The sequence below is a fragment of the Parasteatoda tepidariorum genome, chromosome 5, assembly GCF_982258835.1.
Source record: "Parasteatoda tepidariorum strain Cologne lab strain chromosome 5, Ptep-v5.0, whole genome shotgun sequence".
Lineage (NCBI taxonomy): Eukaryota > Metazoa > Arthropoda > Arachnida > Araneae > Theridiidae > Parasteatoda > Parasteatoda tepidariorum.
The window spans coordinates 1,899,360-1,922,168 of NC_141759.1; the positions used below are offsets into that span (position 1 = coordinate 1,899,360).

Consider the following 22,809-nt stretch of genomic DNA (forward strand, 5'->3'; position numbering starts at 1 on the left):
ACCAGCCATTTTATTTTATAATCGTCATTGAACACCTGACCCAAATTGGGGTTTACAACTACCTAGATTCAACTCCGTAGCCTTGTCATTTTTAACCCAATCCATAAGACAAGGGAACTCCTGGATCAAATATTGGGAGAAATTTTGCCTTTGTCTAGGACTTCCTGATGTAACTAACCTGCACTTGTGTTACATTTGCGGCTCGCATTTGAGGCTCAAAACCAGCTATTGATAAAAAATTTTACTGCAGAAGATCCTGCTTTATTTATTAGTTTTTTCCCCATATATTTTAAAGATAGCTTCAGTGATGTTTTCAAACTAATAGCTCTCATTATAAAAGGCAGTTTATTATTGCACATTATGTCAGATAAATTCAATGTAGCATGAATGAGTTAACATAGGTGGATTATGTCAGCAAAATAGTACCTCTAAAGCTATCAGAAATAACATGATTATTTTGTTTAAAGTTACGCTTTAAATACATGTTTCTAAGAATCTAAGTAGTTTAAAATCAACAGAATTTGAAATATAAAAAAAGTTATGAACTAAAAACTAAAATTATTTGGAAAATAGCATTAATTTGTTTAGGAGAATCATAGAAAAATAAGCTAAAAAGAAAATTTTATGGAGAAATGGTGCAAAGTTATTTAGAAAAACGAAAACTATTGACACCTATGTTGCTTAGTTAATTTTGGTAACAGTTAACTAAGAACAGTTTAGTAGCAGTTAACTAATTAAAGTAAAAAAATAAGAAATGAACTAAAAAAGAAAAATTCATTGAGAAATGGTACTCATTAGTTTAAGAGAAGAAAAAAAACCCTAACTCTTATTGATACCAGTGAAGCTTAATTAATTTATGATAAGGGATATTAATTTAAACAAAAAGTAAGCAATGTGCTAAAGAGCAAAATTAATGGAGAAATGGTTCTCATTCGCTTAAGAGAAGAGCAAAAAAAAATCACCGCACCATTTTTGATGCCAACTATGGTTAATTAATTTCTTAAATAATTACTAATTGAAATAAAAAATAAATAAATTATGTACTATAGGGTGAAATTAATTTAGAAACATTAATAATTTGTTAAAGAGAAACATAAAAAATTGTTGTGCTATTGATGCCAATGATGCTTTATTAATTTTAGTACTAGACACTACTAATATTATGGTAATTGATGCAATTTTAATATAGATACATGGAAAGAAGTTTTTAGGGACCCTTTAAGTACCAGAGAAAATTATCTGATTGTGATAGATTTTGACTACCAGGAGTTGGCCTCAAGCAACAGCTTTATGCCAAATGCATTAAAAATAGTTAATCTTTATTTTAATGGGATAAAATACTAAGAACGTGTTTTGCTTAATGTAACAAAGCTACCCACAAGGGCAAACTATAATAATAAATGAAGAAAAAAAGATTTATTAATTGTGCTGTCTATTAGTTTTGTAGTATTGTTCAGTATTGATTTTTTTCACCCCTTTCAAAGAATATTCCTTCAGGTAATTTATTAATTTTTAGATAGTTATTATACATAAAAGCTTTACATACAAATTTTGTAAATACACGCATACCCACCAACTACTGAGGAGCTTTCAAAAAGCAAAAATAAGCACCTTTAAGCAATTTTTAAAAAACATTATGCATTATGACACTAATTCACTCAATTAAATATTAAAATGGTCATACCCATTGCACCGGTTCTCAAGACGCGTGCACAGGGTGGACAGAACCACTCATCAATGGGGATATGAAAGAGGGGAGGATCCAGGCATTCACAGTGGTAGGCAAGATCACATGCATCACATAGAAGAAGGCGGTCCTCACGATCGCCATGGTGACACACCTCACACACAGTAGCCTCTTGCTGTAAACTGTCCTCTGGTTCTTTGGGTTGAACCTCTACGGGCACCTTCAAAATGACCATTAATACTTTCAAGTTTGATGGGCATAATATAATTCTACATTAAAGAAATTTATTTCATTTATAAAAAATATATTTTATGTTTAAAGGAACGTTTCCTGCAAAAGTTTTCGGCTCTAATTAGAATTTTCTCCCTCCAAACATTTAAACCTTCTGAGGCACTGTGAAGAACTGGGGTTCGATCCCCAGTGGCGGCTAGCGGCCCACCTGACCTCAGATCGATGGGTACCAGCTTGTTTGGGAAGTGAAAGCAACCCGATGGCGAATACATTGCTACGATCACGGCATCGGTCACAAAATTGTGGAGTTTTAACCTCCCGGAACCCCCTGGCCCACGACAGGCTGTTGCGGGAATGCCTTACTTATTTAATCTTTCACACTCAAAGCATCCTCTATGGCATCATAAATTATCTACCACTCTTAATGTTAAAATTTTTACATTTTAATATTTAATAATCACTTCATTGAAAGGGGTGCAACACAATAGAAGCCTGTAAAAAAGGATACTTTAATGAATTTTGCAAGAATTGAGATAAACTTAACACATTTTTATTAAAATCTTATTGTACATATTTTGATCTTCATTTCCTCATGTAATACAAAAACTTTAAAAATTAGTACTTGTACATTACAGAGTGTATAACCTTTTTTTCAAATTATCCATAACTTGCTATACTATCCTAGTAAATAAATCATACAAAATTGATTGTTTAAATTTTTTTAAATTTCACAAATGTAGTTTTTGTTGCATGTAGGATTTTGTAAATTTTTTTTTTTTTTTTTTTTTTTTTTACAAAAAGGTGTTCTGAAAAAAATTTCAAAAATTGACCAAAAAATAAGTTATAACTTAATTGCTCAAAACCACTCAACATAATTAAAAAATTCCTAGGTGCAACAAAATTTATATTTATTGTGATAATAGTGTCAAAAATTGAAGTAAATGGGATTAAAATTGTACTAGCTACAGTTACAGCAAGAAAGAGGACCATAGTTCTGAGTAAACTGTATTTTCAGCCTACATTTATTTTCAATTGTTCCAAAACTGTCAATAACCCTTTGTAACCCTCATTAATACAGCTAAATAAGTTGCAATTTCAACTATTTATTATAAAAGTAATTCTTTTTCTTACATAATTTATACAAATCATTTCAATAAAAAAGTTAAAATGAATAGTATTTTACAAAACTGTTTTCAAAAGAGTGAGGAGCATATCTATTTATCAACTGAGCCTGCAAGTTCACTTTTGAAACCAGGGGTCTGTCCAGGAAATATTTACTACCGCTTAGCGGTACCTTCACAAATTCAACTTTAGGAAAAACGGTAATTTCACAAAATACTTCTAATAAATCAAGTTCTCGTGCAAACCCCGTTCTCGTTGCAATCTCGGTAAAAGGCGAGATTTTTTGCCAGATTTCTTTTACGAAAAGGTAGCTCATGTTTGATCAGATACTGCAATATGGTAAACCTAACTGGTCGATTAAGCCATATCACAGTGAGCTTTTTTAAAGCTGACTTTTTTAACATATAATTAAACTATTGCTGCCTTCAAATAGTGTTCATGTAGATAACATTAATAATCAACAGAAAATTGAGATCAGATGTTAACATTTAAAAAAAAAAGCTTTTTTTAAAATAAGGTTTGATTCAGAAATCTGTCCGTACAACTTAAACAGTCCACAGCACTGCAAAGGATCAAGAAAGAGAACTAAAGAAATAAAAAAAAAAATCTACTATAAAAATTAACAAAATGAAAGGAAAGATAAGAAAGAATCGAGAATATAAAAATGCGTATTATTTATTCAATTATAGTGCATAAGCTATTATAAGAATTACTGAGCAATTCTAATAGTAACTTATGCAGCCTCATATCTTACGATGTTTGCAAGTCATAATTTTGTGATAAGAGATTACCTTTTTAAGAAAATTGTTTTAGGATAAAATATTTCTTGATAGCTTTTAAAATGATTGATGAGTTTGGCAAAACAAATAAATAATAAATAAAATATAAATGATATCTTACTTTTTTTATAATTTTCCCCTTCTTGCGTACAAGGATATTCTGAAACTCAGTTCGATCAATGGGGCATGTATTAATATTCTATAAAACATTAAACAAAATAATATTAACAATTAATGCACATTTAAAAAAAAACAGGCATTAGTGTTGCAACATAAAACGCTTCCTGCTTCTCTTTAACTTGAAAATAATACTGACCTTTGACCATTCTTGAATGCACTCCAGGCAGAAAGTGTGGCTGCAGTTATCTGGAGTTCCAAGACTTTGTTCCGAGAATCTTGTGAGGCAGATGGGGCAGGACTCTACGTTTTGATCTGAATCATCACTCTCTCCAGAGACCACTGGTTGAGACTCTTGAAAAGAAAAGGATAAGTTGACTGTTAGAAATACTGCACTTAAAAAAGGTATTTTGGGATTACCTCCTCGACCATTTTCGTACTTTGGGATTATTCCGTGGACCATTTTCGTACTCTGGGATTACCCTGTTGACCATTTCCGAACTTTGGGATTATCCCGGCGACCTTTTTCATACTTTTAGGATTATGCAAATAAAAAATGTGAACATACAAATCATGCTGTGTAACTTTCAGATTGCATAAATACGAATCCCAATGCCTAATTTTTAAATCACATATAAATGCGAAAATCGATTTTGATATTACAAACGCATTAACGAATCACGGCATAGGATTTTAAAAACACATTTATACAAATTGTGATATTGGAATTTTTAATCTTTGTTGGCGCCTCTCTCGGCTTTGGCTTCGGTTACCTTTTAATTTGGCGAAAAGAAGAGCTCTTGTTGTGTTTTGTTCTGATATTTCAGACGTCTTCAAATGGCGTCATTCATCGTTTCATAAATAAATTGTTAAATAGTTATCGTTTGTTCTTAATCATTAGTAATACAGTCCATTCGACCCTCTCAACATGTTCCTGTCTATCCGTAGTTCAAACCTGATATAATTCGAAAATATTAAATTTGATCAACTTTCATTTTCGTTTCGTCATAACTTCGTTTTGGAACTCATATTTTCGATTTATAAAAATGACTGATACTTTGAACGCTGAGGAACAATATGAAAAGAGCTTAAAACAATTGAATCGTCGTCGTGATAGCTCTAAAAGCAAAATAACTAGGTTGGAAAGCTATATTTCTACAAATGGAAATAAGGCTGATTGTCTCGAACTGCAATCTCGTATTGATAGCATAGGATTAATTCTTCAAGAAAACGAAGTTTTAAAACTGGATTATTATTCAATTTTGAAGGATGAAGAATTAGAAGCTTATCAATCCCATTTTGATGAAATGGAAGAACAGATAGAATCTTGTAAGGAAAGCTTACAAAGACTTTTTATTCAAGAAGTTCTAATATTTCTCATTTGCATAACAATGAACAATTAAGTACTGGTAAAATAAATGTTAAAGTGCAAGATATTTGCTTGCCTTGCTTTGATGGAAAAAACGAAAATTGGAATAACTTTAAACTTCAATTTGATAGTTTGATAACTGAAAATCATCCTTTAAATAGCACGCACAAATTGTTTTATTTACGTTCAGCTTTAAAAGGTGACGCTAAAAATATTGAAACGCCAGAAGATACTTTTGAATCCTTGATGAAAATCCTAAAAGAAAGATTTCATTTCATTTCTAATTGTCGGAAAGAGGAAAGGATGTTTGGTCCCATCACTAGAGAGGAACTTCAGCATGCAAAGCTTTCTCTAGTAAAGTTAGTGCAGGTAATTGTATTTAGGAAGGTGATAAATGCATTAAAAAATTAAAAAATATTGAAGGACAGCCACGTAAGTAATTTAAATCCCTTTCTTGATTCTAATGGTTTAGTTAGAGTAGGGGGCAGAATCAGCAATTCGAATTTATCTTATGATCAAAAGCACCCATTGCTAATTCAGGGTTCCCACTCTATGATGAGATTGAAATTCAAGGACTTTCCAGGACTTTTCAAGGACCTCAACAAAATTTTCAAGGACCTTAATCTAAGACCAATTTTAAAAATTATTCTCTTCTATTTTACTAGAAGCAACAATGCTTGTTGTGGCAATAATTAATTTCAAATATAATACCTAAATGCTTTGCCTATATAGAGAGAAGAGAGTATATGTATTATGGACTAAAATTTATATTTTTTTAAAAACAACCCTACTGGTTTTGCATATTAATTCACAAAATCATTTTCAGCACAATCTGTAACTAATGGTAATGAGGTGTTAATGGTGAAATCCTTTAATCCTGTGTGTTTCCATGTGAAGGCTGCATGAAAGACAGAGCTAAATCTTAGGTATTCCATATTCCATGACTATTCCATAACCCCCTCCTCTCCTCTATTAAACATCGTTTCTGAAATTATTCATCCATAATTTACACAACCTTCTCTAAATGTTATGCAGCAACAATTCTTTCTGAAAATAAAAATTAGAAGGAACATATCCCATTTTCACCATGTTTAAAAGTATTATTCGTTATGTGTAATCCACAACTGCCAATGAATATGACCTGGTGGGAATATTTCTCTTTTAATTCACACTGAAGCTTCTAATAGAATTTCCAAATGACATAGGGTCCATCCATGGATAATTGAAGTATTTTAGAGAGCTTTTAACCATCATCCATGCATTTGTAAAAAGAGGACAAAATATTTTCTGCAGTTCCTTACCATAATGTCCATCTGCTTAGATTGTAGAGACTGATTTAACGTCTCATCAAAGAGTACAGTGTAGCAATCAACATTCTTCAGCTCATTTATAAGAATCCCTTTGAAGTATAGTGCCAATCCAAAGGAGCCCAAATAGGCTCACTTTGTGGCACTACAAAAAAATTTTCTCGCTATACAGCTATCAGCAAACATTTTGGAGAACAATTGACTAATCCCTTCACAGGAGTTACATGAATAATTACTAGTGATGCACTTCAGACTCCAGAGAATTTCAGCATCAAGCACATTCCTTTTGACCAGATAAGAAGACAATGTTACCTCGGCCACTAAAGTTTCTGTTTCACATGGGTCACACGATGTTGAAGGAGTATTTACACCAGATGAATTAGACGTTGATGTCTTTGGAAAAAGAGAACTCAAGGCATGAGACTGCTTTTTTGTTTTACCTTTGTTTCATGTGTGATTTCAGAGCAGATTCTTCCATTTTCGCGATATCGATCTCTTTCATGCATAATCGGCACTTGGCTCTGAACTTCTTTTCGGGCATCGATAAAATCCATTCTTTATAAGCTTGATTATCCATCCATTGGGGATTAAAATAGCACTTCCCAGGCATAACTAGTCTAAACTACATAACACAAATACGAAGCCGTGCCTTTGCGAATACGCTTCACAATAAAGTTTTGAAATGACGCAAACGTAAGGACAAGTGCGGATGGTAAAACGGCAAATTTATTGAAAACTACAAGGTACATATTGTTACGAAATTCGAGAGTATTCCAGTTTCGATAAGAAAAAAGAAGATCTAAGCATATGCGACAGAAGATGAAGTGGAGTCTCGCCCCGAACGCATCGATTGTCTGCTGTGCTCCGCGCGCTTGGCAGACACCAAGACGCTAGGCCCGGTTGCATGTAAACTCTTTACACACATAGTATCCCCAAGAGATTTTGAACTCGCTGATTGGCTTTCTCGGCAACGTCATCTGTGACGTATGATTATTTCATTTTGCCATGCTTGTTATTTTCAGCATAGATGGATTTCTATACTCCAGTTTTTGTGTACAAACTTGAAATGTCAGTTTTTTCAACAGAGAAACTGCCTTCTTCATTTAAAAATGAAGTAAAAAATATTTCCTCAAATACCATGGGTAATGGAATTTGGGATTGTGGGTAATGGAATTTGGGATTGTGGGTAATGGAATTTGGGGAACTTACCAATGCGAAATGGAATTCTAGAACTTCCAAACCTCATGGACAAAGATTTGTTTGTAGGTAAATAACTAGTTTAGTTATTTTAAGAAAAAATTTGTATTTAATTTTTATGGAAAATGCTTTTTTCGTTACATTTATGATTATTACATACATGAATTCTTATGAAGCTAATATCTCTCCAATTTATTGAATAACTTTGAAATATCCCTCCAATTTATTGAAAAATTTATGATTGCCTTACTTAATTCTTATACTCACTATAAAATGAAAACTGAATAGTTTTCACTTGATAATTATTTAATTAAATTAATGTTCATCGAATTAAGTTAATATTTTATTTCTTTCTTGTGGATTACTAAAATTAAATTATAAAACTTTTAATTTAAGATTTATTAGTGGCGCCATCTATTATTATAAATTAAAACTAATAGATATGCATTATGCCTACCTATTTATAACCTATTTAGAATGTTTCTTTTCTTTTTTGTTAAATGTTTTATAATACCGAAAAACTATTAATTGACATTTAAGAAATCAAGCAATTGTCTTTTAAGATGTTTATTTTATTAATTTTTGATTGCATAATTCCCATCAAAATAAAAGTAAATGATTATGAATTGTCCATTAAATTAATACCATGAGTAATTAAAGAATAAATTTACAAAATATTCCCTCTTTAAATTCTAGTAAATTTCTATTGGATTGTATAGATATTTTTTAATTATTTAAGCGCAGGAAATTATTTGTTTGTCCCCACAGTGCGTTTATGAAAGTGGCGCAGGAGAAATGTGAAAGGAGTTTTTCAAAAAATTCTACAATTTTTACATTTTTTTAACATTTTAGAATATCATCCTCTAAGATATAAGGAGATCTTTTTCAAACATAATTTTAAAAATTTATTCATATGCATTTTAAAATCTCATATAATAATTTCAAACTTAACTGAGTGGTTCTGCAATCATACTTAATAAATTTAAGTAAGAGATTTTAATTTCTAAGTGCATAAGGATATTCACAATGCTATTCAATTTGAACATTAATCAATTCTTATATATATATATATATATATATATATATATATATATATATATATATATATTACATAAAAGCTAGCTAATAAAACTTTAATTTATGTTTAATAATTATTATTATACTAATTTGATGTTTTACCAAAACATGATAGTTTACCTTGCATTCACCTAAAATTCATAGCATTAATATTAAAAAAACTTTAACATTTGTCATAAAATTAGTATGAGAAATATTATTAGTATGAGAAATATAATGAGAAATTTTGATGGGAACTGATTTATGATTGATTTACATTTTGGGGACAAACTATGGAGAAATGCTATTGGGGAGGAGCTACAAAAAGGCGTAACAGAAGGCAATGCCGAGAAAGCCAATAAGCGCGATCAAAATATCTTGGGGATACTATGTGTGTAAAGAGAGTTTACATGCGGCCCGGTTAGTTACGGTGGCGTTAAAAACCACGTGAGTGAGCTCGGGAACAAGACAGAAAGAACGAGAAAGATCCGCGGGTGTTTTATAAAAAGGGCCGCCGGCAGTATTGGACAAATTCAAGGACCTATCAAGTTTTTCAAGGACCTAAGACGTTTTTCAAGTACTTTCAAGGACCTAAATTTAGCAAAAAAAAATTCAAGGACTTTTAAGGACTCTCAAGGACCGTGGGAACCCTGTAATTCCAAGAGATCATAAAATAACTACTTTAAGTTTCCAGTATTTTCATTTAAAAAATTTGCATGTTGGTGCGCAAACTTTGCTTCATTGTGTTAGACAAGAGTTTTGGCCCCTAAATGGTATGAACACTGCTCGAAAAATCTTTCACGATTGCATAACATGTTTCAAAGCCAAACCTAAGATAGAACAGCAAATTATAGCTTCTTTACCGAAAAAAAGAGTTACCACAAACCCCCTTTTTTAAAAAACTGACACCGACTTATGCGGTCTTTTTCTTATTAAATATAAAAATCAGCAGAAGGGAATCTTAAACAAAATCTATGTTGTAATTTTTGTATGTTTAATTACTCGTGCCATTCATTTGGAAATAGAAGGTGCTTTTTACAGCAGAAGCATTAATTGCCACCCTTAAAAGGTTTTTCGTGAGAAGAGGTCTGCCTTTTATTATATTTTCTGATAATGCCACAAATTATACTGGTGCTCATTCTGAATTGAGAAAATTGTATGATCTTGTTAAAAATTCAGAAAATCTTGCGCAGCATATTAAATATATGCGTTTTACCTATCAATGAGCCTACTAGCAATTAGCTTACATGTTTATTTTTTTCGTTGTTGTCATAAAGAAGGTGATAGTGCTAATTTAGTTTGCTTGTGAAAAATACTATGTTATTTGGTTATTTAGTCATAAATTTTAGAACTTTTTTTATCATTTGCATTATAAATTGTCATTTATTGTAGTATATATACTTGTTTGAAATGGATATTTCAAAGCCGGGCGGTATGTTGGCGCCTCTCTCTGCTTTGGCTTCGTTTACCTTTTAATTTGGCGAAAAGAAGAGCTCTTGTTGTTTTTTGTTCTGATATAGTCAGACGTCTTCAAATGGCGTCATTCATCGTTTCATTAATAAATTGTTAAATAGTTATTGCTTGTTCTTAATCATTAGTAATACAGTTCATTCGACCTCCTCAACAATCTTGTAAATAAGAATCACAATGTACGTTATTTAAATTGTGTGATTAAGAATCGCAACATGCAACTTTTAAATTTGGTAAACACGAGAATCGATGTTTGATATTAAAATTGCATGAATAAGAATCAAGATATTAACAGATTCTGGGCTTTGGATTTCTAAAAAGCTTGTTTGTATTGTTTTTGTTTAGCCATATTAAATAAAAATTTACAAGATTAATTGAGTGGTCAAACAAATATACTCATCCAAAATACACCGCTATTTTATTTTATATTTATATACACCACATTTTTTCAACATAGAAGCAGCGACATCTGAATCACAAAGATATGAGCAGTCTGGCAGGAGGGTAAAAATGGCAAAAATCTTATTTTTTGCACATAAAAGTGGAGAAAATGGTTAAAATAAGTAAAAATGCGGAAGGGTTGGCAGCTACGTGGTTTGCATTTTCTGCTTAGATTTGAAAAACGAGAATAAATATAATTATTTTATTTCAATGGCTGAATTTAGAGAAAAAGCAGAATATTTATATAAAAAAAAGGTATTAGAGAATCAGAGTTTTTGATAAAAAGGCTGAAATATTCAAGACAAAAGTAAAAAATGTGGAAATCCACTAACTTAAAAAAAATCTTAACACATTACAAAAATTTGCAGCTAAAGTTTTAATTACTTTATGAAATTTTTTAATTTTAGAATAATTGTATAAATATAGGAAATAAAAAGATCAAGGATAAAATATCTACCAAAGTAAAAAGTTAACTGAAATTTTGAGAAAAAAAAATTTCAATTATTTTTTTTTGTGCTGAAGTGCAATGCCGGATTTTGTTTTCGTGATATCCAGATTTTTTTTCCTTTCATATTATACCAGAAATCAGATTTCAATTAAACAGAAAACGGAAATCGGGCAAAAATCATAAAGAAGCAGAAATCAGCGAAAGAGCAGCGCAAGTGCAAAAAGAAATAATAAATAATAATAATAAAATAAAATTATTTTTCTTTTTTTGAAAAGGGAAAAGTTTTTATTTTGCTCATTAAAAAATGTCTGGGAAAAGTTACCCCTCTGGTAAACGGAACTCCAGACAATATTTTGTCAAATTTAAAAAAATTAAATTTATAATTAAATATTTTATTAAATATTTTACTTTCCGATTCATAGAAAAAAAATTTCATATTTTATAAAAACCACATTAAAGCTATCACTATATTTTTATTTTTCATTTCTGGTCATTATACTTAAATGTATGGTCTTAATGCAAAAATTATCAACATTAAAGTAATTATCAGGCCCGGTGGCTGAGTGGTAGCGCTTCGCGCTGTCGTGCCACAGGTCCTTGGTTCGATCCTTGGGCCGGGCAAGGCCGACTCAGCCTTTCATCCCTTCAGTGGGTCGATAAAATGAGTACCAAGCATGCTTGGGAACTAACACTGGGGGTTCCGCGTTCGGCTGACCACCTGACCGGAACATATGCTCCTGCACCCCAGAGCCCAAGGTCAAGAAAACTGAGATGGGCACAGTCGGCCTTGGCCCTTTTAATGGGCTGTCGCGCCACTGAGTTAGTTAGTTAAAGTAATTATAAGTTTTAAATTAATTATGAATTTTTCCTAATTGGCTTAAGCAGAAGAGAACATTTTAAGACAATCATCCATAAAACTTTTTCTATTCTACATGTTAGTTCAGAATAAATTTTTAAAATAAGAATCTCTGTGACTGTATTACAAAGTTACGGTTACAGACAAATTTAAATTTATTTGAGATTGTGTGACAGACTGAATAATTAAGTTCTGCTATGATTAAGTGTGCAAGAAGTGAAGTAGAGAATCAAACAAAGTCATTCAAGATACCATTTTCAGTTTCTTCATTGTTGTCATCACCTTCCTCACTTCCATCAGAATCCTCAGTGTCTGATCCCTCCTCGCTCTCTTCTCCACTCTCACTGCCTTCGGAATCACTCTCGTCTTCAGATCCACTCAACTCAGAATCAAATAGATCATTCGATGTTCCATACGCTCTACTCATGTTCTTTGAAAAAGTTTCTTCATATAAGAAATCTAGATGAAGTTAAAAACACTATTAATTCATACATAGTAATAATTTTCTATGTGTTAATGCGAAATGAAACACCACAAAAGAAACATTCGTATAATGCACAAATTAACTCCACTACAAATGTATTTAGTACACTTTAAATTTTTTGTAAAATTTTTTTCGGTTACACATTTGTTTGAAACATTGATTGTGTAAATAATTCTTATCTTTTTCTTTTTTTTAAATTTAAAATTAATATGTCCCGCAGTGGACTGATCGTTAAGCAGATCACTGAAGTCAAGCATCACTGGTTGCGGTCAGTGTGCGTCTGGGTGACCCACTTGGATCAGTCTGCGTAGGGACAGAGGGTGTGCGGTATTGGTCCTCGTTAAACTTTGCTACCGTAAAGTGCTCAACTTCGCGTGCAGGTCGTTGGGCTACCGAAGCGGGGGTGCCATCCCCTCTGCAGAGGATCAAAATTGTGATGGCATGTCTTCAGATTATCCTCAGGGATGTTTCCCAGACCGTCGCCAATAGCCCATTGTGTAGCTTTAGTGCGACGTAAATGAACTACAACAATAAAATTAATATAAAGAAAACTACGTCCTGTAAGCAAGAAAAAAGATGGCTTTTGATTTTTTTTTTATTGTACTTCATATAAATAGTATATCATTATTCAGAAAATTTTGAGTATTCGATTCAAACCACAAAGAGAAAAGATTTTTAGATTAAAAACTGTGAAAAATTGTCCCAAAAATGCTAAGCAGTAACACTTGATAAACTTTTTAAAAAGGAAAAAGAAACAATACAGAAGGTGAAAAAGTTGAATTATAAAATAAGTAGTCGTTTAGAGGTCATTATATATGTACAGGGTTGGGTTTTTGACGTCAAAAAGTGGTTTTTGACATGACAAGGGTATAATACTGGTTTAAACCATCAAAAACCCGTCAAAAATGTCAAAAACTAAAGTTTGCCAAAAAAATATATAAACTTCAAAACTACCAACAGTTGCCATGCATTATATTGAAATTTAATTATACTATAGGTAATCAGCTGGTTTTAAAATATTTTTTAATTAAAATTAAGGTAAAATAACAGATTTAAAATCTCAGAAATTTATATTCAAATGCATGTGCAGAAAAATTTTGCAAAAAATTTTTTTAAATATCTATATTTTGAAAAAAAAAATTTTTTTTTTTTGATACTTAAGAAAATTAAAAGTTTATTACTATGCATTTTTGACATATAAGGAACATATAACTAATATTTATAAGGAACTTTCAAGTTATGTTGTATAAATACAAACTTGATACAAGTGTATGAAAAAAATTTTAATGTTATACCGAATATCTTTATTATCCAGTATGTTAATTTGAATTTAAAAGTAGTTATATTTGGGAATAATGATAAATATAATTCATATTGTTTATTATATTTATTTATAATTATTACACTTATCATTTTAAAACAATTTTTACCTCTTAATTTTTTTCCCCCACTTGTATTAAGAATACAAATAATGCATATCTTGAAAGCAAGAAGTAATTATTCAACAGCTGAAAATTTAGATATTCAACAAAACTATGTATATAGTATTCAGCAAAATGAAATTCACAAGTATTTGGATAAACTAAATTTTCAGCATAGTAAATGAATAGGCTGAATATACTGTAAATCGACACTAACTACTCTGTGTATTTAACAGAAAGCACTTAAATTTGTACAGTACAGAACCAGTTATCCGGAAATCAGAAAACCGGAAAACCAAAAAACCGGAACGAAATTCGATAAATTTTCCCGCAATTTTTAAAAAAAAAATTTTCCTCATAGGATTTTTCTTTCTTTTTTGAAAGATGTTTACCTTACAATCATTTCAGAAATAATCATTAGTGTATTACCTCATCGTTTTTTCTTATTTTTAAGATTATTTCCAAATATTTTATTTTTTTAGTTGGGTTTAACACTAAAAAAAACGGCTTTTTGTAGCGATTCAGAAAACCGGAAAAATCAGTTATCCGGAATAGCGATAGTCCCGATCGTTCCGGATAATCGGTTCTCTACTGTATTGTCTTATGTTAAAAAGATTATTAAGAAGATTTAAAAGAATATTAAAAAGATTTTTCTTTAAAAGATGTCTAATGTGCAAAACTGCTAATGTTTATCTTTAAAAATGTCTAATTTTTAGTATAATCTATACTATACACTAAATTTGGTTATAAATAAATTTCTTAATAATATCACTGTAGATTTTCAATAACACATGAAAATGAATACATAATATTACAAAAGATGTGAGCTTTCAAAAGTACAAGATTTTGGTTACTATTCAAAATATAAGTGTTTCTTCAAAATTTTAAATTTATTTTTTCTAGAACATATTTAGAAACACTATCCTTTATAAAAAATATATAAATTTTATGTATTAATTAAATTTCACATATGAATATAGGTTTTTTGACATTTTCGACATTTTTGACAGTGAGGTTTTTGACGTGACGGTTTAAACCATGGTTTAAACTGTCAAAAACTGTCACATGTCAAAAACCTGCCAACCCTGTATATGTATAGACATATATTTAATTTATATAGATATACTAGGGGGCAAAGCCCCCTGTTCGCTATCGCTCACCAACCCCAATGATTGCTTCGCAATAATTGTTTTTTCTTGGCAGGAAACAGTTTTTCTACTAAAGTTAAAAATATTCACTTAACATCTATGCACTAATAGGAATTCTGTTTACTTACGCTCTTGCGCCTCTACCAAATATTACTATCTATTAGTATTATAGACATTTAGATCTCTTGATGAACAGAAGTGATTTTTTTAATTATCATTTTTTTAAATAAAATTTATATTCTTAATACATTATATTGTTCAAACCAATTTGATGAGTTCTCAACCATAATTTAAAATTTTCGCTAATAATAGCAGTACTGAAAAATAACTTTAAATTAGGGATACAAAAATATTTAAAGGAAAACAATACCTTTACGACTTTTGTTAATTTTATGCTGACGACAACCCAATCAATATGGAAATGAATGGGGAAAACTGGATCCTACCACGTGATTTTCCGGCCAATAAAAATGCGCCGACAACAATGGAAAACGGTACCAGACCATTATGATTTTATGATATATAGCAGTGTTTTCACTACAGCGCGAGAACGCGAGAATCTCGCATATTTTTTTCTTTTCTCGCATTAAAAAATTATTACTGCGAGAAATTCGCGCATTCTATAAATCAATTTCAAAATTCGCGAATTTCTCTCATTTTGGAAGAAGCTTCGAATTACGCTATTTAGAATAAAATCCATTTCACTTTTCTTCCTGGATCTCTCATTATTTTCAACATTTGCTCCGTTATCTAGCTTCCCTATTTACCAGTATTGTTCAGAACCTTTTCGAACAACAGAACACAACCGAACCACGGAACCCCTTTCAGAACACATTTCTCTGCAATCACGTTTTTCCGTAGGTAAGGTTTTTTCATGTAAGACGTTCAAATTTTTTATACACTAATGTAAGATGGACAAATACCTAGTAAAGGCAAAATCTTCTATGATGATGCAGCAAGAATATTCAATGCTTTAAAAAATAGAAGACGTTAAAAATGTATTATAATAAAAGAAATGATTTTTTTTCCAAGTCTATTTGTGTTTTTTAAGTTTTTGGAAATCTCACTTAACTTTCTGAAATCTCACCCTGTTTTTGAGAAAGGGTGAGAAATTCTCACCCATTTTTTTTCTATGATGAAAACACTGTATATAGAGACATTTAATTTATAACCAGGTTGTCACAATTAAGGTCCAGGCTTGTGGTTTGTCGATACGAGTGAGATGTAAAGAACTCTTTCAAATTATAATGGGTAGTTATTAAGGATACATTATCTTCATCGGATTTACTAGATTGCAAACTTGGATGGATAGCGTCACACCAAACAGTACTGAACAATTTTATCTCAAAATGAAGATCGTATTTATGGTTGGAGAAGATTTCCATACTTGCAGCTGCATTAAATTGGACAGTGGCAGTCAAGAAATTAAAAGAAATATCACAGAATAGTGTAAACTGATTGTTACCTTTGATCAAAAGACTTTACTGAGTAAGATAAGAAAATAAACAATCTGGGCACACAATCCAAAGGTACATTAAAACCACTCTCCGTTCCACAGCAAAATGGTGGTTGGTCATTCTTAGAGGTTACCTCCATTGGCTTCAAAACTGTTCTCGAAGGTACATAATTTTTCGAAAATTACTTTTATTTTAGTCAGTGTCGTTTTCTTGGTGCTGAAATGCCACTTCTGTGTGGTCATGAAAAAACAGATCTATGACTAAAATTTTGCGTCCATAAAAATGATCCCAACAGACATAATTATGTGCAAAAACAGTTTTAGTTTACCAACAATAAACAATTATGCTTTCTGTTTTAAGTTTGCATTTAATTTTATAAAAATTAGTTAGCTTTAAAAGATTAAAAGAGTTTGTTTGAGATGCTTTTTTTTTAAATAGCTTCTTTTATTTCTTCTAATTTAACTTTCAACTCTAAAAATAAATCATTGATAACATCGTCTTTAGAGCACTCAGACTGCAACATGAGATTGTATCGACAAAAAGAGCATTCTAAGTCAGAGCCTCACACAAATATTTTGAATACATTTTAATCTACTTATTTGTTTTGTTAAATATTTTCATTTGATATTTTTTCTTGTTTCCTTATTTGGCTTTTCCTGCATTTCAGGCAGATGTTTCCGGGTCACTGTTAGATGTTTTAATGGTCTCTCCGAAAAGTTTTATTCTGCACAAAGTCTATGGAAAAAATTATGTGCCTTCCAAAATTGGTCGTAAATAGAGATGGTCCTTTCTGGAGGTTTCACTGAATTTGAACATAGGTGTAAAATAATTTATCAAGCAAAGTTTGTATCTCTAAACTCATAATATTGTATCACTGTATCTGTAAACTCATAATATTTAATGATAACAAAATTATTTTATTCCAAAAATGGCCAAACATAAAAAATTCTTAAATTCCACTAAATGCATCAAAAGTCTGACAGTATGGAACACGACCACACTGAATGTTTAAGTAGCCGAACATTTAATTTTATAAAAAAAGATTTTTTTTATTTTTTATGAGAAATGATGAGATTTTCAACTTTATAGATTTGTTAAATGAATCGAATACAGTAATTTGTTTTGTTTTTTTGTTTTTATGGATGTTTTTATTTTGGTGCGCAATTTTTTATGGGAACTTTTTTTCCTGAAAACACATTTTATCGTTTAAATAGGCATTTATAATATGGCGTTGTATTCTTTAAAATAATTTTTCTCTTTTGTTAGCACTTTTTCCAGCAATATGAAAAAAGATTTTCAGTGTTAAAAGTTATGTTTTAAGTGTTAAGAATGTTTTTTTTTATAACTGTTTTCTTCAGTGGTGCAGTATTTTTCCAGAGTATTTTTATTCTTTTGTTATCGTTTTATAGTCATTTTTCACTGAAAATTAGATAATGGGAAAAAAGTGATTTTCAGCTTTAAATTATTGTTTAAGAATTGACAGATTGTTTTCTTCCTTTTAAATAATTTTTTGTTCCAATCAACGTTTTTATAATCGTATTACATTTTTAAAGAACCTTTTTTGATATTTACTTTTATTGTAAATTTTTCAAAAGATTACGATATGAAAAAAAATGAGATTTTTATCTTCGAATTTTTGTTTGAAGAATTAGGAACAATCTATTTTTTTCTAATACAGAAGTTATATTTTATCACGATTAAAATTGATTGTGGGAAAAAACAAGCCTTATTGTTGAATCTATTATATATGATTTCCTTCATTTTAGTAATTTCTCCTATAATAAAAAATACTTTTTTTATAATAATATCTTATAATATTAATAATAAAAAAAAATTAAACTAAGGAAAATAAATACCTTTTTACAACAAGTTAAAAGTAAAATCATTATTTAGGTCAGTAATGAGAAGTAGAGCACTATAAGTAGCGAAACTACTGTAGCCTCTACTTTTCTTGTAGTTTCTAGTATAGTATGCTACTTTTTTAAAAAAGTAGTTAAGTGAATAGAGTGATTAAAAAAAAACAGTATTTTGTAGCAATTCCTGACAACTACTTTTCATTTTAGTTTAGTAAAGAAAGTAGGGGGATATTTCTGTATGGTGATCTGCCATGCCAACTACAATTGCCAAGAAGTCCAACTGATTTTAAACAGTAAAAATTTGAAGAAAAAAAATGTGTAGAGGTTTGCTTGGGGGTGGCTACGAGTTATACCCTTCAAGTTGGTCCCTTTCTATGTTTGTTTTTTTTAAGTTTCTTGCGGGTCGCTCTCCGGGAGGAATATATTTTTGATATACTTAATTTCTTAAAGGAAATAAAAAGACATTAAACACTCAACAAAATTGCAAGCATTTGATAATTTCCTAACATTTTTTTAATTAAATATTTGCTGCTGAGAAAGTGATAAAAAATTGAAAATTTGAATCAAATTAGAAAAAAATGTTTTAGAATGACAAACTGGCTCATTCTTTAGAGAAATATTTATTCATATTTCGCTTAGAAATTCCTCATGTTTAATATAAGGCAATGTTTATTCAAAACCAATTTGAACATAGGCGTAAAATAATTTCTCAAGCAAAGTTTGTCTCCTTGAAGTTCTAACTACATTTCAAAAGTAGTTTGTAGTCACTGCATTAAAAAATATATATATATATTAGTTAACTACGTTTGTAACCAAGTTGTTGCAGTTAACTTCTAAAATAATGTACATTTTTGATACTTTCAACACACAGGGATGAGACTCGTCAGAGAGTAAAAAAGAGGAAATCCAGGAATGAATATATCTATGTGAAAATACAAATCATGATGCATAATTTATAGATGGGGTAAATATGCATAAGGATGCATAATTAAATATGAAATTCGATATTACAACCGCATAAATGAATCTCGACATTGGATTTTAAACTCTAGTGAATATGAATCACTAAATAGGGTTTTGAAAACGCATAAATACAAATTGCGCTATTGGATTTTTAAATCTCGCAAATAAGAATCGCAATGTACGACATTTAAATCACGTGAATAAGAATGGCAACGCACAACTTTCAAATCTGGTAAATACAAAAATCGATGTTTGATAATAAAAAATAGCGATATTGGTCGTGTGAATAAGAATCGCAATGTGCAACTTTTAAATCAGGTAAATATGAAAATCGATGTTTGATATTAACATAGAGTGAATAAGAATAGAGATATTAGCAGATTGTGGGCTTGGGATTTCTAAAAGGCTCCTTTGTATTGTTTTTGCTTAGTCATAATAAATAAAAATGCACAAGATTAATAGAATGAGCAAATAAATATTTTCACTGCAAATCCACAGCTATTATTTTTATTTTATGATTTGGTTTGCTTTCACGCCAGCAAACGGGAAGCAGCTATGTCTGAATTACAAAAGTACGAGCTATCTGGTGGGCGGGTAAAAATACTGAAAATCCTAATTTCTGCGCATAAAAAATAGCTAAAATATGTAAAAATGTGAAAGGGTTAGCATCTACGTTGTAGTTTGAATTTTCTGTTTATCTGTGAAAATCGGAAATAAATATAATTATTTTATTTCAACAACTGAATTTTCAGAAAAAGCGGAATATTTATTTTTAAAAGGCTTGAATTTGAGAGACAAAAGAAAAGAAAGTAGAAAAATCTCATCCCTGAACACACAAAGTAGGAAGGGGGAAAAAAGAGGCATTTGATAAATTAACCTCTAACTTCTCAATTTTGCCCTTTAGATGTTAATAAGTATTCTATTTACCTTTGTTATTTTTCTATAAGCAGCAATATTAACAGATCCTTCTTTTTTTTTCCTTTCACATTGCAATTTTAGTTTTTCTTTAAAAAAAAACTTTCATATTTGTAACAACATTCTTATTATCTTGGAATTTTTCCCCAATTAAATATTATAATGGAGATTTTGATACAAAATAATAATAAAAGATATTATTGAAATACAATTTTTTGGTTATTCTCTTATATTTTTATTTCTACTTAGCAACTTCAAAAATTTTCATTTCTTTAACTTTAATTTTAATAGATAACTATAATAATTTTGTCCTCCTTTATCATGGTTTTTTTTAAAAACTTGATTGTTATAACTTCTTTTTCACTTGAAAAAGGATAATATAAAAAATCCAGCTTTTCCGAACTCAAGTACACAGAATTGAATTTCCAATTTCTCTATAATCAAGCTTTTACTGTAGAGTAGAAATATATCAACAATTAGTAAGATATATCATCAACTATCCATAAAGATAAGAGTGAATCCATATTATACATCCAGGAAAGTAAAAGTTGAAGTTTTTTCATCAGATTGTGTCCACAGAATTTGAAGCAACCATTCCTTAACATTGTGCCCGCGACGCACAAAATACCATTCTACACTTTTTCTAAATTGACGAATCATTTTGAAATTGCTTAAAAATTATATCATCGCATTTACATAGCAATAGCTCATTTACAGAAATCATTTCCTGATGTGCTATTTTATCATTGAAGAGTCTGCCCGGTAAAAAATCTCTTTTGCACCTCGGCGATAAATTATTGTACACTCGTGAAATATGTATTATTTTCTGATATTTAATTTCAAAACAAATAAGGCAAAAAACAATAATAATAGTAATGATTTATTTTTATCAAGCAATTCTAAAAAAAAAAGCTTAGAAAATAACTTAAAAAGTTTTCCAAACCTCTAAATTGATTAGTTTATCTAAGCATATCTTATGTCTTGATGAATCCGAACAAAATCACTTCAAAAACCAAATTTTTGTTTACGAAAGGTATTCGTTTGATAGACCCTAAGAGCAAGATGTACCTGTGTCTAAAGTGTGCAATATGCTTTGACGCATGCGCCGTAAGGTAGATTTTTTGGAGTACGTACTCTAAACCACTCCTGCCGCATGAGTGGCGATCGAAAAGGGTTACAGGTGGCGTGGAACAGACCTATGGCAACACCAATATGGCATTCCTTCACCAATAGCGTGTGGAGAGTCATAGGCAAAGCCTGACTAAAGCAGGGGCATACGGGGCAGTTGCCCCGGGCCCCCACATCAGAGGGCCCCCCTAATCGAATAGAAAGTTCATTTTATGTTTCCTTCTTTGATGAACTTTTACAAAATATCCGTATGGATGGGTGATCGTGTAAAGCTAAGGGTGGTGGCGCTAGTGGTAAAATTGCTCTTTCAAGACTTCCGGGTTACTGCTTCCGATATATTTTTACGCCGCAGATTGAAAAAACGCGCCACCATATTATTGCATCATATCTTTTGCAGTATTTCACATGTACCGAGTTCTTTCTTTCAGCCTTTAAACTTCAGCATTAACATATTAATATTATAATCATTAGAATATTTTCTAATTAGTCTAACTTAAAAAATATTTTTAAAGATATTTTTGGCGACATTTTATTCAAATGTTAGCCAAATAAGGGATAAAATACAAAACATGGCAAACCTTAGGAATTATTCACAATGAGATATTAACTTTCCAAAATTTTTTTTGGCCTTACGACCTCTGAGAATCAATACATTTCTGAAAGCTCTTATGAATGGTACAATTATGTTTAGATTTGAGCCCAAATTACAATAACAAAACTGCATAGAATATTTGGCTTGTTCCCACATCGCCTCGTAGTCATAACATAAGCGGAGTGATACACCGGAAATTTTCTAAATTTCTTCCGGTTTAAGGACGCTTGTTATTGTTTACATTAGACCACCCATCCATACAGTGTAAAATCCATCACGCTTATGCTAGCTTCTTCAATCTATCGTATGAATACAATCTATATTTCGTAAATCCGCGGCTTTCTAGAGCAGAATTTAGGTAAATTTCGCAATTTTGGTGGGAAAATTTGACCAATCAAAGGACTTTATTTTTACATATCGCCAAATGGTATATATTTACCAAAATACAGATTTCTGATTGACTTAATCAAGCCATCGTAATTCGCGATCGCAACGAACTATAGGGGGCGCTGTTGTATGAGACGCATACCTGCGATTTCTATATGAACCGTCATTCAGTTACTCTGGAGACGTTTTTAATGTTGCGTGTAACATCGTAACGTTCCTTCTTTATCGTGGCTTATTAAATTTAAAAAAGAAAATGTTTGATATCCTTTCTTATGCAACCAAAAACAAGATGGTATCTCTTTTTCTTTTAAAGAAGGAACATCCAAAACACATCTGAAAAATATTTGTAAATAAACAGAAAAAAATATGTATCTTCTT

General features: G+C 30.6%; 1 protein-coding gene across 3 annotated transcripts in view; it reads right to left on the bottom strand.

Annotated features, from left to right (window-relative positions):
• Positions 1–21,456, bottom strand: part of LOC107436086 (uncharacterized) — a 57,153-nt gene extending 35,697 nt beyond the window's left edge. For 2 of the 3 annotated variants that reach the window (XM_016047653.4, XM_016047652.4), the window contains exons 1-5: positions 21,268–21,456; positions 12,333–12,539; positions 4,136–4,290; positions 3,941–4,018; positions 1,685–1,907 (exon numbers count right to left, since the gene is read on the bottom strand). In XM_016047653.4, the coding sequence (XP_015903139.3) occupies positions 1,685–1,907; positions 3,941–4,018; positions 4,136–4,290; positions 12,333–12,507 (631 nt within the window). In that variant the 5' untranslated portion in view covers positions 12,508–12,539; positions 21,268–21,456. Of the gene's footprint in view, positions 1–1,684; positions 1,908–3,940; positions 4,019–4,135; positions 4,291–12,332; positions 12,540–20,336; positions 21,105–21,267 lie in introns of those variants that run through there. The other variant, XM_043044770.3, reaches the window with a different exon arrangement.
• Positions 21,457–22,809: the final 1,353 nt, after the last annotated feature.